The 15,565-nt window shown below is 27.0% G+C and overlaps 1 protein-coding gene and 1 long non-coding RNA gene across 2 annotated transcripts; both read left to right on the top strand.

Annotated features, from left to right (window-relative positions):
• Window positions 1-4,860, top strand: LOC147813778 (uncharacterized). The gene is made up of 3 exons (XR_015432526.1): window positions 1-587; window positions 2,800-2,946; window positions 4,680-4,860. It is a non-coding gene; the product is annotated as an uncharacterized LOC147813778 (long non-coding RNA).
• A 4,611-nt stretch (window positions 4,861-9,471) lies between these two features.
• On the top strand, window positions 9,472-15,368 carry LOC107447037 (ribitol 5-phosphate transferase FKRP). Its single transcript, XM_016061857.4, has 2 exons — window positions 9,472-10,409; window positions 14,351-15,368. Exons 1-2 carry the CDS (start codon window positions 9,654-9,656, stop codon window positions 15,143-15,145), a joined length of 1,551 nt encoding a protein of 516 aa, XP_015917343.2. The 5' UTR covers window positions 9,472-9,653; the 3' UTR covers window positions 15,146-15,368.
• Window positions 15,369-15,565: the final 197 nt, after the last annotated feature.

The raw sequence follows: 15,565 nt of genomic DNA, 5'->3' as shown, positions 1-15,565 counted from the left end.
CAAGTAGCACAGGGATATTGTAACAGCTTCAGTCTACATCGACCGACATTGTCAATATTGGCGAAAATCGAAATTGTGTGTACGATATTGTACGATTCCCGTCGATTTCACATTAAAAATCTGTTTGTAAAATTTTGATTTAAAACTTTATTGTGTTCTTAAATCAAAATTAATCATTTAAAATACAAAAAATGAATTCAAATTGTTATAATTCTAAAAAATAAATTTGAAATATAAATTTAGTGATATCCGCATAACACCCGGACAATATTTGATATCAATATTGTAATCGTGTTTTTGTCACGACATCGATCGTTTTCACTAAATAATGAAAACTACGATTTAAACGAAACCACTCGCAACCGTAACCCGTTAAGATGCTGTTTATCATTTTTCGCTACGCCTGCGGTCTATTTATCTTTTGTCTTCTTATATTTAAATCTGATTTCGTCTCATAATATTTATATCTTAGCTCATAATGTAAGTTTAATAAAAGTTGTTTCGATTAAGCGAGACCGAAAACTCAAACCAGCTGAAGATGAATTAATGCATCATGTTGAAATGAGCGAATTCTCTGATCTTGGCAGGTATGTGCTGTTTTTAATATATATAATTATATATTTTGTAAGAATTACATCGATTTCCTTTTTTTTCATGTCCAGGCTGCTTAATTATTTAATTATATCACATTATTCAATTCTCATATTCAGAAACATTGGCGTAATTTTATAGTATGTTTGGAGGTGTTAAGCCTTCTCACATGCTTATGTTTATATTTTTTCACACCTGGAACTTGTACTTTCGATGAAAAATATTTTTTAATACTTAAACTAATTCAAAATTTAAGAGCTAAGCGAGCTAACAAATGGATCATATTTGCATATTTTTTAATTATTAATTTGTCATGGTAGATTGAAATGTTTTTTTCTCGAAATTTTATATTGAAGATTTAGTATATGTACTAGATTGATTTAATATGTCTACTGAAGATTTAATAAGATCTCTAATATTGCTGCTAGTAAGAAGTTTTTTTCTCAACCGTACAAGTTTGCAGCTATATCTATCTATATATATATGTATGTTTAATTATTATTACGTTTAATGTATTTAATTAATATATATATATATAATGTTTAAATTACAAAAAAAAAGAATTTAATCATGAAAATTTTATGTGTCTACATCTTACTTAACTTACCGAATCGAATAGCTCATTAATCAAGTAATGAATAATTTCAGAAGGGGTTTTGATATGTGTATATATATTTGCCAGAATTACGCCAATTTCCTCTTTTTTTTTTAGTTGAAGTTAGTTAACTATTAAATTATATCACATTATTCAATTCTGATATTCCCAAAGATCTTGTTTACTTTTATTGTTTGTTTACTTTTATTGGTTATGGTTATGTGCACTATAACAATTTGTCTGCTCCTCTCGGACTAAAGAAATGTCTGAAAGACTTGAAATATGACGAAAATTACCTTTTTTATTTTTTGACAGAAATTTACCAGTTATATTTTAATCATGCATTTAAATAATAACTTTTTGACAGGCTCAATATACGCCAATAGTAGCGTAAATTGATGTATTTTTTCTGTTGTATTTTCGTCAGTTATTGATGTTGATTTTCATGTGGATTTTAAGTATCCCAATAAACAACCTGAAAAATTGGAATCTTGTATTTGGATATTTACTTTTTAAATCGATAATTCTGTCGAATTTTATCAGTTATTGCTGCTGATTTCTCCGTAGTTTTTAAATCTGATATCTTTATACAACAGCCTAATCCAGAAACGAAACACTCATTTGAGGCGACCGATTCGTGTGAATTCGTCGTCAATCTTTTTTTTTCACCAAGTACTACTGCATATTTAATGATTTGCAATTTTTTTTTATTGTGATGATTAGTTACAAAAGGTGAAGGTAATAATTTCTGTGTCCCCCGGCCTACCAACAAAAATGTGAAAATGTTACATGTAATGTTATAATAAAAATTACACGTTCAATTTAAAAAAAGCTATATATAGGTTTTTTTTTTAAACACAGCGCTTTTGTTATTTTAAATTAGCAGCATACATGTTTATTATTATGAAAGGTATTTTGCAGAAAGATATTAGTGCTAGAGAGTTTTGTCGCAGATAGCTCGAAAAAATTCTGCCTCATGGATTCAGAGTACAACAACTTTGGTTATACCTATCATTTCAATTAATGTTATTATATTGCTTTTTTAAATTTATTGTTGTGTTTTTGTTGGAAAAAATAGTAACTTCGGTAAGTCATGACAACTTCTTGGAATTATTGATGGAAAGTCAGGGATTTGAAAATCTAAAATGTCACAGATACCCTGTACATATCAAAATCAAAAGCAATCCATAGCTGAATATGTCCCAACTTTGCAACATATTTTGACTTATGTGATTCTTAAGTCAAATATTACTGTGATAAGTGTTTTGATGGTATGGGTATTTCTCCGCACACAATTTATACATAGAATTCTTGATAATTGGATTCGTTCACATACGATCTGATATTGCAATGTTTAATATATTTATGCAAAGGCAATTGCTTTGAAAGCTTCTCATATACAAAGTAAAGAACTAATGCAATAACTCTTTCAGTGAAAAGTGACTGAAGTCATAAATAATATATTATAAACATGAAAAATTTAGATAATTCCTTCCTTCAGCAATCCCATGCCCGTTTTACTTATATCATCTTAATTGATGATAAAATATGAGATACATTTTGTAATGGTTATTAAAACAATATATATATATATATTTTTTTTCTTCTTTCAGATATGTTATTTTGAAACCATCTGTAAAGGCTATTTATGCTCTTTTACTTCAGCACCATCTTGGAATTGGCGATGACGTATTGTAAATTAGAATGAAAAGGGAAACAGTGTTTTGGAAGCCTCTCAGCTGTTACAAACGCCATCTTGGGTAATTTTATAAACATAGAATTTTAAAATTTGTAATAAGACTTTACTTTTTTACGAGTCATTATCTTGCACTAAAATAGATCAGTTATTCCTTAAATTGATTACCCTGATCCTTCCTGTTTTATTTTGCATAGTTTGTATTCTAAACTCTAATACTTTTACATTTTACAGCATTGTATGTTTCAAAGTTCAAAAGTTAATCTCTCTTGAAGTTTTGTAATGTTTTTCATGGCGTCTTTTCTCAACTACTAGCTATCAGGGTTTGTTGATTTAAATCAGCTTGATTTAAATCATAATTTAATACGTGATTTAAATCAAATGATTTTTTTAAAAAAAATCATTGATTTTGAAAGTTAAAAAACGGTGTTATAAAGTATTGATACTTTATTGTTTTCTTTTCTTAGTTTTAAAATTTATTTTAAATAAATTGCTGCATTAATTAATTTTAGTTATTGAAATTACTTTCTTTCTTGGTGTGTGTTATATTCCAACACATTTGAAATTACATTTTTAAAAATCTTTTTGATTCTTGAGATTGATTGGATAGCATTAAATGTGTACAGATTAAAATGCACATTTAATGCTGTCTTAATATAGACTTGCATAGCTGTAGAAAGTAATTAATAAGCATTAATTTTTTCAAAAAAAAAATTCAAATAATGTTAATTAAAATTCTACCCTTTGATTGATAAAAGCATGGAATTAAAATCTACATTATATTTTATTAGTGAAAAATGTATATTTCTAAAGCTTGAAGTTATATTAGAAGGAAATTACCCTAATGTGTCAAAAATAGAAGGAAAAAAAAGGGGGGCTGATGAATTCAGATGTTTTTTTCCTGATATAGTGTCATTCTTCCCTTTCAAAGTCTATTTGAGACAGTAGAGTTATTAACTGGTAACTGGTATTTTTTTTCTCATAATGTGTTTATAGTCTCTTTGACATTATCAGATTTTCTCTAAAGAAATTTTGTGGAAAAAAAAATTCCAATGAGCACATAGATTTTTAAAAAAAATTTTTTCGCTTAACTTATCTATTTTGATATAAGATTAAAAATGAATATTTTAATATAAAAATATATAGATTAAATATTTATTTATTTATTGATGAATGACTACATTTATAAACACAATCTGTTGCATTTATTTTGTCATATTAAAAATCAAGAGAAAAAAATCTCACTTTTAAATAAAATTATGGTTTGCTAATTGAAACTTTGTTTAATAGTTAAAGAACAGGGATCTGTGTCCAAGCCAAATTTATTACCACTTAGCGGTACCTTTACAAAATACTTCACTATATCTGAATCAGCGCTGTGGTAAGCACATGTTAGATGTGGAAGTTGTATTGACTAGCCGGGTTCCAATCCCAGCCGATACTGGAATTAGAACCTGGATCACCTCATCGAAAGGTGACTAAATAATTTTTAAAAATTATTCAAAGAAAAACTTTTTTCCAACTGTTATATTATAAAATATAATATTTTCCTTATGTTATAAACTTACTCGTAAAGGACCCCCATATAAAAGCAGGCCCAGTGCTCCTGAAAACATAAAAACTGCTCTGATTGTATACAAAAGAATTATCAACCTAGGGATTAGCATAAACGCTGCTAGTAGTACTTGCGTTTTGCTTATGTCTACTTTAGTTCATGTAATGTTTTCAATATAACTATTTGTCTTTTAATTTAAAAATATTAAAATTAACCACAGCTCATGTCTCATTTTTTTTCAGCTACTACCTTCAGACTGTTTAAAGAAACTAGCAGACTAGAAAAAGCTTAAAAATTTGGTGAAGTTCTTGCCACCGTCGACGACCGGGAAGGCAGGAAGACTAAGTTTGCCTCAACTGACACAGTTTTGTTTTAGAAACAATTGATTGTATTAAAGAATACAATAAATTATAGAAATTAGTATATTATTCTTTACTGTTTAATAAAAATTATATTTCATTGACACATTTGACAACTGTTCATGCCCTAATAGATATTTTAGCTACACTTAAATGGACAAAGGCTATATGTAAATTAAATCACAGCTTATTCTACCATGCTTACCCTATTTTAAATCAGAAATCTGAGGAAGTGACTCCTGTTACTTTATTATTACAACATCAGTGTAAATATTGCTTTTTTTAATCAGATTTCTTAAAATCGAACATGATGCTGTGAAGATAAGGAATTTTGTTTTCCATACATACTATTTTAGTAAAATACAGATTATATAATACTAAAACGTCACAGCAAAAATGTTTATAGTTTTAAATTGAACATATTGTAATTTTAATCTACATAGTAAAATATAGATGCTGTAAAAATTATTGCACAAATCACTTAAAATATTAAAATTATTTCACAGTATAAATGGCTGCTTGTAACCTGAAAAAGAGAAAAAATATCTTAACAAAACTATTTACTTTCTAGCTTATTTTCTAGAATAGTAATAAAATATACCTGCCTACCCAAACTTATTAAATATTAATAACTAATATTTTAACTTTAAAATTCTATAAGTTTTGGTAATAACAAATAATTTAATTTTAAACAAGCTAGAACGGTTTTGTTATCAGCTTTATCCAGGTTACAAGCAGGCATGAATATATTCAAAAACTAATATTTATTTTCTCAAATAACGTAATTTTGGCGATTGTCGGCATTCCGCAGCATTCGTTTTTTGAATATCCTGTTGACGATGTCGGTCGGCATTGTACAACGTTTGTAAATGCAGAGAGATGTCGATCGACGTTCCCCAACGTTTTTACAACATCGTACAATATTGTTTTGCAATATTGAATATACGTTATAAAAGGGGTCCATTTTTATATAGTACAATATTTCGCTACGATATTGTACAATGTTCAAAGCTAAGTTTTTACGATATCGTTTTTGTGAATTGTGCTACTTGGGTAGATTATGAAACTTTCGAAATTATATGTATATTATCGAGTGCTTTTAGATTTAAAGAACTAATGATTAATAAAGGTTATTTAATTTCACAAAATTTTGCAATCTTCTATTTTTATTTATTTTATTATATTTATGATTACTTTATTACCTTCTATTATTTATAATTATTTTTTTATTTATTATTATTTGCAATTGATAAAATGTGTAGCTTTATACTTTATAACACTAAAATCTTTTAGTTTTAAAGCTACAATAAGTATCAAAATAACGCGCAATAAATAAACTTTAATAAATCGGTAGAATGCATGAAATAAACTTTAAACTAGCATTTTTTAAATAATTGATAGTTTAAATAATCTTAAAAAAAATTTGCTTCACAATTTTAAAAGAAACTGCTTTTTCAATTTTTCACTTTCTTTTTTGTTATGATTCCTCTTTTTTTTTTTTTTTTCGCAATTGCAAACTTATACATTTTAATAATTGTAAGTTATTTTTTCAAGAAAAACATTATTTTCTTCTTTTTTATAATAAATTACAATTTGCAACTCAAACAATGCAATATTTATTTTTCAAATTTAATAATTTATCTCTTTTTTGGAAATGGTATTTTCAATCGTTGTGTTATATTGAACTAGATTCTTACATTAAACCCAACTCAGAAGACAAGGATACCAAGTAGTTGTACTTTATTTAAGAATTTCATGCTAGAGTTATTAGTTACACAATTTCACTATTGTCGTTTTAACCATAAGGGCAGTTCGTGATTTTTTTATATCACAAATTCGTTTTTAAAGTTTAACTCGTTACAAGTATTTGTATACTTTCAATTAAACACATTTTCAATTTCAAAATATTCTCAATTGTTTTTATATTTGATGCTGGATTTTATTTTTTTTGCCTTATCGTGTATGTAAATAAATTATGAAAAAGTAATTCGAAAAAATATTTGTTTTAAGTGCCACATAAATTTGTAAGAGACTTTTTGAATTAGAATTAATTGCATCAATGAGGATAACTTAAAATATTATTCGAATAATACCAAAAAAAATTTAGTATAATAATTACCAATGAATACAGGTAAAACAGAATATATTAGTTAATATTTAAAAATTAATAATACTTAGCAAATTATTAATACTTAACTAATATTTAAAAAAAAATCTCAAAACAGAGAAAACAATTATGCTTGATTTTTTCTCTCTCTAAAATTTGTAATACTAACAATAAGTATTTTCAAAAATTCAAATGTCAAACAACAGCTTAAGAAATAACTAAAAAGTTTTCTTTAGTCTAGAATTTTTTTAGTACAATTTTTAAACAAAATATTTAAAACAACGTGATTTTTTTTAGAAATTTTTTAATGTTTATTTTAACAATTTTTTTTCATAAAATATTACATAATTTTTAAAAAACAAATTTTTGAGTATATTTCGATGTCATAATTATAAGACTAGAAATATAAATAATTTTTTCTTGGAATATTGAGAACAGGAAAATTAAGGAAAAAAATAATAAAAAAAGGTTTCTTAATTATGCATCTAAATTTACCAGCAACTTTAAAATAATTAATTCAAAAACAATTTTATTAAAAAAGTTTTCTTTCTTTATATTCCGGTCTTTTTATTATGCTCTTATATGGAATCCAACTCAGAAGACAAGGGTGCCAAGTCATGAAAACTTTGTTAGAACTTTTAGTTATACATTTCCATTGTACAGCAATGGAAAATGGTCTAGCCATAAGGATTATTCGTGATTTTATTTTATCACAAATTAGTGTTAGTAGTTTAGCTCGATGCAAATATCAACTAGCTTTTATTGCACACATTTTTAAGAACAAAATTTTCTCAATTGTTTTTCTGATTGACGCAGGATATTTTTTTCTTATGATTTACCATTCTGTATATAAATAAATTATGCTAAAGCAATTCAAAAGAAATTTTCTCTTTTTACACGTCGCAAAAATTCGAAAAAAGCTTTTTGAAGTAGAATTAATCGCATACATTAAGATAATTTAAAGTATTACTTGAATAAAAACATAATAACGCTAGTTTAATAATAACAAATAAATATAAGTGAATATCTTTAGAATAACTTAGCTGATACTTAATGGAGAATCTCAAAACAGAAAAGAAAATAATGCTTAAGTTTTTTTTCCACCCTAAAACTTATTACTTACCATTTTATTAAAGGAGTAATTATTTTAAAAAGATCAAATGTCAAACAGAAGATTAAGAAATAACTCTAAAACGCTTTTCTTATTCAATTGCTTTTTTAATGCTATTTCTAACAAAAAAAAAAAAAAAAATTAAAAAAGGTGATTTTAGAATTTTTTTAATCTTAACAAATTTTATTCCTAAAAATATCAGATAATTTTTCAAAAACTAAATTGTCGAATATATTTTGGCATTATAGATAGATATAAGAGTAAAAATATCTTTTTTTCTTAGAAAATAAGAGATGAAATTTTCGCATTTAAAGTATGAACAGAAAAATAAAAAAAAAAATAAAAATGTTTCTTAATTATGCATCTAAATTTAACTGCAACTTAATAATAATTCAAAAACGATTATATCGAAAAAATTTCTGCTCTTCATATTCCATGCTTTTTATTACCCACTTATATTCTACCCAACTCAAAAGACAAGTGAAAATAAATGACATTATGCTTCTTAATTATGCATCTAAACTAATCAACTACTTTATAAAAATTACAAAACCGATCATATTCTAAAAGCTTCAGTTCTTTCAAATCTCTGATAGAAAATTGCATAGCGGATTAAAAATAAGCATACAATTTATAGTAATTCTTATTTAAATTTTATACGATTTAGTTATAGTAATCTTTTTTATTTATTTGGCACTAATCTCAGTCATAACTCACCAATTTTTTAAAGAAAAAAATTCCATTTTTTTTCTGCAGATATTTTGAAAATATTACGAGGTAATTAAAATAAAAGTTAATAAAAACATGGCAATAATTATACTAAACATATTATGGCTAAGAATACACAAAAATTTGGAACAGAAAAAATGTTCACGTTTTATTTAAAGTCGTGCAAGATTATTATAGATTTTATTATAAGTTCTGGTAGAAACCGAAACTAATTATTTAATCCATTTATTATATGAAATAATAAATTTGTGAGAGAAAAAATTATGTCTGAAATATATTCATAAAATATCTAGGTAAATGATTATAAAAAATCATAAAATATCTGGGTAAAAATTATCTTTGAAATCTAATTTAATCCCAGTGTTAAATGCATCCTATTCGAACGTTCGAATCGCTTTCACCAGCAAATTGTTAGGTGAAAGCTTTCCGATAGATGGGAGGAAAAATGAAGATCGCAGCCCGTTAGCAAAATTCGTTCGAAAGCGCGAGGTTTCAGGTTTTCCCTAGGAGTAGAAACGTGACGTCAAAATGACGTCATTTTTCTCTTCCTAGCTCGTTCGAAGTCTGCGAGGTTTGAGCTCCCGGTCTTCTCCCCAGTGTCGTTTTCGAGAGTTGCGATCGTTTGCTAGTGACGTCACAAGGAAATTCTCATTTTTAGATTATTTATATCTGTAAGCTAAAAGCTAATTTCAAAACGAATACAGACTCTTCAAATATGATTTTTACTCAATTTGAAATCGAAACAAAAATAAACGATTTGCTAGAGTGAAAGCAATGTCAGTTTTACAAAAGTTTGGGAGAAAAAAGAGTATTAAAATAGTGAAAAATTTGACCCCATCATTTAAAAAAGTATCTTGAATAATAGATATTGATGTCTTTGTAATGTGTCTATTGCTAAGAAATAAAAACGATGAGAGTTATTCCTTGGAGAGTGTTTATGATTGGAGCGGTTTTTACAAACATTATTATAGCTGGTATTATGTGGTCATATCTGGATTGCGATTGTTCGAAACCAGATAAAATTTACACTTCATATATTCGAGATGTACATAAAGAACATGGTTTCGAAAAGAATAATATAAATTACACTGAATTACAATTAGCGTCTGAAATAATAATTGTGATCAGAGATTTCGAACTTTTTGAAAATGATTTACCGAACACTACTAAATCGATCAGTACAATTCTACCTGCGGTAAAAATACTGCTTATCACAGACAAGATTATTTACCCACCTTTAAAATTTGACGATCATGTAAAGGATAACGTTCAGATTATCAATTTAAAATCATCATTATCTAAGCCTCAACACATTTCTTTGCCAATGAATTATATTGATAAAAATCATGTGTTCATTTTCCCAGATGCCGTGCATTTGGATTCTCAATCTCAGTTATCTCAAATGCTAGAACTGCATAGTAAATATCCTAATAAAATCATCGCTGCTCCAATAGAAGATAGTCTGTCTGAATGTTTATCACTTAATATAAGTCTTCGTTATTGGACTCTGAAATATAGTCGAAATAGTAAAAAATCGGATTGTGGTGCACTTGAAGGTCAACATGTGTTTTTAGTTACAAAATCCTTGTTGGTGCAATTAGGATTTCCTTTTTCAAGGCCATTTTCAACTTCATTATTTATTCAAGCTGCACTTTTTAAAATTGAGGTACAAAGTTGTTTTTTAAACTATGGGTGTAATTATAAATGTTTAAATTTTATAGGCTGAATATAAAGGCAAGCATATATTACAAATTTAACGGTCTATAATGAAGAAAAATGCATTATTATTCCCTCCTCATAGATGGCAATGCAGATTGTTTGATTGTATTGTAATCTTGTGCTTAGGGGCTTTTTTTGTAACTATGGTGAAACCTCTGTTTTGGAAAAACTTTTTGGAACCCAAAATTTTTTTCTGCTTATGAGAGTTGGCCGTTTATAAAAAGGGTACACTAATAACAAAAGCTCATACCATAATTTGTATTTAGAAAAACTGCAATGATATAGAAGTAATTAAATATTTTATAATAAACTATTTACAGAGATATTTATATAAACTTAACAAAATTATATTATTTAAGAATAGATGAAGAAATTTGATACATATGCTTGTCTTTGTTTTATATTTATCTAGTTGAAAAGAAATATGTGACAGAAGTTTGTTTTTAAGCTGCTATGACTTCTCATATCTTCATTTTTAAATCATTTAGCATTTTTACGTCAATTTCATTATTTTTGGGTGTATAAAATTCCTCAGTTCTTCAATACAAGTTTGAACATCATATCACTTTTTACAAGTTTTCACTTTTTGTTCATTTTTAGAAAGCCTCAATTGAGAATCATTTTAGGTTCCAATTAATAGGTTTGCACCCCATAACACCACCCTATCACTTGAAAGAAAATGTGACAACATCTCTTTGAAGGTAAAATTCTTGAGATGCACTGAAAAAAATAGAACATGGTAATACCTATAATACCTACCTGTCAGGCACCAGGAACTATGAAATCATAATCAATCGTTTGTCAAGAATTTGAATAAATGTTTGATTTATATACCCATATATTTATATAATTTTTTGATCCTAGCTGTGGTAAGTACAAGGATGAAATTGAACAGAAGAAAGGAATTTTTAGTGTGGAAGAAAAATTGAGAGCATTTAAATGTAACAGTTCAAATTATGGGGTCTCATTACCTATGTCTAAATCAAATGATGCTGCAATTTGTAATATTTCTCATGAGCAGTACCATTTTCTCTCCTAAGTAAGATGACAGGAGAATGATTGATAAATTCAATTGATTAATGCAACAAAATTTCTAGTTATGGATAAGGCAAAAATGTACATGCTTTAAGAAAATGTGGAAAGATACATGTTTTTTTTTTTTTTTTAAATTTAAAGTAGAAATAGTTTCTTTTGTTCACATTTAAAAAAAGTGGTGTCCCATTTGAAGCGATCGAAAATAATGATTCAGAGACTATTAGAGATTCGGTTACGGTGGTATCCGCATTGTGGAGATGGTACATAATGGTTTATTGGTAGAAGATTCAGGGGGAATATTAAAAAAAAAATTCTACAATGAGAGATATCCATTTTGTAGGAGTGTTTGTTACATGAGGTTTTTATCGTAATATATTGGAAATATTTCCATACTAGTACCTGTTTGCACCAACTACCATTTTCTAGGTGAAAAAAGCTTTAGAAACTTCAAAAATTAAAAAAAATATTTTTAGTGGTATGCTTATAGCTACGATTAAAACTCTTCAAGTTAGTTTCTTTTTGTGATGTTCTGTTTAGTTTCTTGCTTGCCACTGCTTGGAAATTGCCAGAACTTGTGATTATTTTTATTTTGGCGGAAAGGGAAAAGTTCATTATTGTCTAAAGAGGTGACATATTTTACCAGTAAAAGGAGAATATTCTCTTTAAAATATTATTTAAGTTTGGAAAGTTTTCTTACATTGAAGAATTTTGCATGATAAATCCTGATGCATAAGTACCCAATAACTTAGTGGTGCTCATAGTTTCAAGACAAATTAATCAGCCCTCTGGTAGAATTTTTTTTGGGCTTTCTGAGACAAGCTTCCCTAAGACTAATATCTTCCTGCAAAATGCTTTTAATTCTAATTATTAATTGAAATTGTAAAAGGAGTTTTGCGTTTACAAAAGAAAACAAATTGACTTGTATAATTGGAAATGTAATCAATTGTAACCTACTCGTCTTTAATTGGAAATGTAATAATTGTAACCTTTTCGTCTTTAATTGGAAATGTAATAATTGTAACCTACTCGTCTTTAATTGGAAATGTAATAAGTTTTTTATTCTAGCATTATGGGCGATATTCTGACATTTTGAAGGGGGGAAAAGCACTAATTATTTTCTTTTTTGAATTTTGTAAATCATTAAATTAAACAAAAATATTTAAAAATTGTTAAAACCTTGACAGTAACTAACAAAATATATATATATATATATATAAATGATGAAATCACACTAATCGGACTCCTTAAGAAAGGTTTTCAAAAATGTGTGTTCGATTTCGAGATTCAGTTGTTTTAATAAATAATATGATATTAAAAATATTGGATTTTGAAACTGTGAAAATCAAAAGCAATAGCTATCAAAAAAATCGATAGCAAAAAAAAATAGAATTATTGCATCAAAAAGTTAATATTTAAATGCATGATTAGAATTTCCCATATTGTCTAAAATATATATCGGGATATTTAAAAACTACATAAAAATCAATATCAATAACTTCCGAAAATATAATTGAAATACTATATGGATTTACGATACCATTTGCGGGATTTCAATGTGTCAAAAAATTATTATTTATATGTGCAGTTTGAATTTTACGAGTCGGAATAATATCAGCTTAAAAATACTGGAATTTTAAAATATAATGTGTATAATAGTAGTTCTAGCAATAACTGCCAAAAAGTTTTTTTTTTAAAAATGAGGAAATTGTTGTATTTGCCTGATTTAAATTTCACGTGTAATTAATAAAATTGTATTTAAAAAATATTGGAATCGGATCAAAAAAACTATTGAACCAGGACATGGATTAACTATACAGGCGGAAGCTGGGCGTGTCAAATAATTATTTCTTGATAGCACGATTTGAACTTCCCGTGTCGTAGTAATATCATGGGAAAAATCTCAAGAATGTCAATAGCAATAATTTAGCAGTGAAAGATATTGGTGAGATATAAAAATACCAAGTGAAAATTCGTAGCAATAATTCCACAAAAATGATCAAAACACTATTTAAATTTAGAATGGAATAAAGACGATTTATGATTGAAGGACTCAATTGACAGAAGACTTGTGTGTGCAATATGATCTGAAAAATATTGAATTGATTTCACTTTCACCAAATTAAAAAAAAGCAACAAATGTATCTCAATGATTAATTAATTCGTATGATATAAATCTGAATTTGTAACAAACTCCCCACTCACAGTTATATTTTATTATGATGTAAAATATGACATTCTTTAAAAAAAAAAATGAAATAAGGCATCCCCTTCTGATGCGTGAGAATCGGAAGCGATGCTTTAGAACATAATTTTACATGTAAAAAGAAAAGTAACATCTTTTGAAAAATTCTATAGTAAAGAAAACCTAAACTTTTTACTACCAAAATAAAAATCTTCCTGCAAGAACCCAGTAACGTTCTTTGACAATGTCACCGTATCAGTAACTAACAAAAAGAGATAATAGGTCCTTTATTTTAAATGAGGAAACACTGAACGAAGTTTCTGTATTTGTTGACCAAAAACTTAAAAAAGGGGACATTGAGTGTAGGAAAAATGTCATTTCCATCATTTATTGTAATACCTATCTTCCAAAAATAAGGTTTATTTTCCAAAATCATGCTTTCATTTGGGCAAAAAGACAATATTTCCAGCATTTACTGTAACGCTATAAATAAAAGCCAACATTTCAATTAATCTCTTTGATAGTTAACTTTTATTACCCACTAATTCCACACACTTGTATTTAGCTTTGCCATAAGCAATCCATAATCATAGCTGTCCATGAGATGTTTTTTTTTTAATGATGAAATCTATTTAATGCTATATTTCTAATTTGTTCATTGTTTATTTTAGATTAAACTTGTGAAAGATTTTGCTTTCAAAAAACGGAAAACTCTTTTTTCTGATGCACATTCCAAAATGAAGCATGATACTCTTGAAATGCAAAGAAAACAAAACTTATATGAAGCGTTTGGCATTAAGAAAATTATTTTTCCAGCATCCAAAGTAGAATGGCATGGCTGCAATAAAAAGACTGCTCGTTGTTTTGGTACTATAGTAGATAATATGCCAGAATATTTGTATGAAGGTAGATGGACTCCACCCTGCTGTATAGAAAATTTAAGAGTAACCACACGTTATGTAATTGGTATATTAGAAAAGTGCAGGGTTAGATATTGGCTTGAAGGCGGAAGTTTGTTAGGAGCAGTACGCACTGGAGATATAATCCCTTGGGATTATGATGTCGATATTGGAATGTATAAAGAAGACATTCAAAAGTGTGAGTGGTTAAAAAATACACAAAAACAATCTTTTGTAGATACTCAGGGATTTTTATGGGAAAAAGCTACTGAAGGTGATTTTATTAGAGTACAATTTAGTGCCACAAATCACCTTCATGTTGATCTTTTTCCTTTTTATTCAAGAAATGGTACTATGACTAAAGATACTTGGTTTGTAGATCACAAACAAGATATGGAATTCCCTGAACATTATCTAAAGCCATTTTATACGATAAAATTTGTAGGCATTACAGCTTCTGCACCTAATAATTATCGAGAATTTTTGGAATTAAAATTTGGAAAAGGTTCTATTGAAAATCCAGAATATCCTGATCCTACAAAATTAAAATTTTCTAGGAGGAACTGAAGACATCTCATTTTGTTAGATATTTAAGTTGCATAATTACAAACACATATAATTAAGGTTATTTTAACCTTGAGTCATTTTTTGTTAATTCATAGTGATGTAGTTTTTTTTATGTCACTATTGAATACTAGTTATAAGCTTTTAGAACTATTATTTTCTTTTATGAAAATTTAGAATAGCCTATTTTAAGAAAAAGAATAAAATATTACAAAAAAATTGTAAATTTCTCAATTATTATTTATTTTTATACGTTTTTTTTTAAACTTACTAATGATTTTTGGTTACTCTCAACAGACTTAGATAAACTAAAAAAGTTTCTGACAGCAATTTATTTATGATTGTTGCTAGCACTTCAACTCATTCGCTGTCATCTAATTTAAACAAAATTTGTTTGAAAATCATTGATTTTTTTTAAAAATG

The sequence above is a fragment of the Parasteatoda tepidariorum genome, chromosome 3 (genome assembly GCF_982258835.1).
Source record: "Parasteatoda tepidariorum strain Cologne lab strain chromosome 3, Ptep-v5.0, whole genome shotgun sequence".
NCBI classification, from domain to species: domain Eukaryota; kingdom Metazoa; phylum Arthropoda; class Arachnida; order Araneae; family Theridiidae; genus Parasteatoda; species Parasteatoda tepidariorum.
Note: the sequence above shows the minus strand (reverse complement) of the source record. Positions and strands in the feature narration are given on the sequence as shown.

Coding starts and splice junctions, on each gene's coding strand:
- LOC107447037 (XM_016061857.4), top strand. CDS start 9,654: ATGAGAGTTATTCCTTGGAGAGTGTTTATGATTGGAGCGGTTTTTACA. Junction 10,410..14,350: donor CTGCACTTTTTAAAATTGAG/GTACAAAGTTGT, acceptor TGTTTATTTTAG/ATTAAACTTGTGAAAGATTT.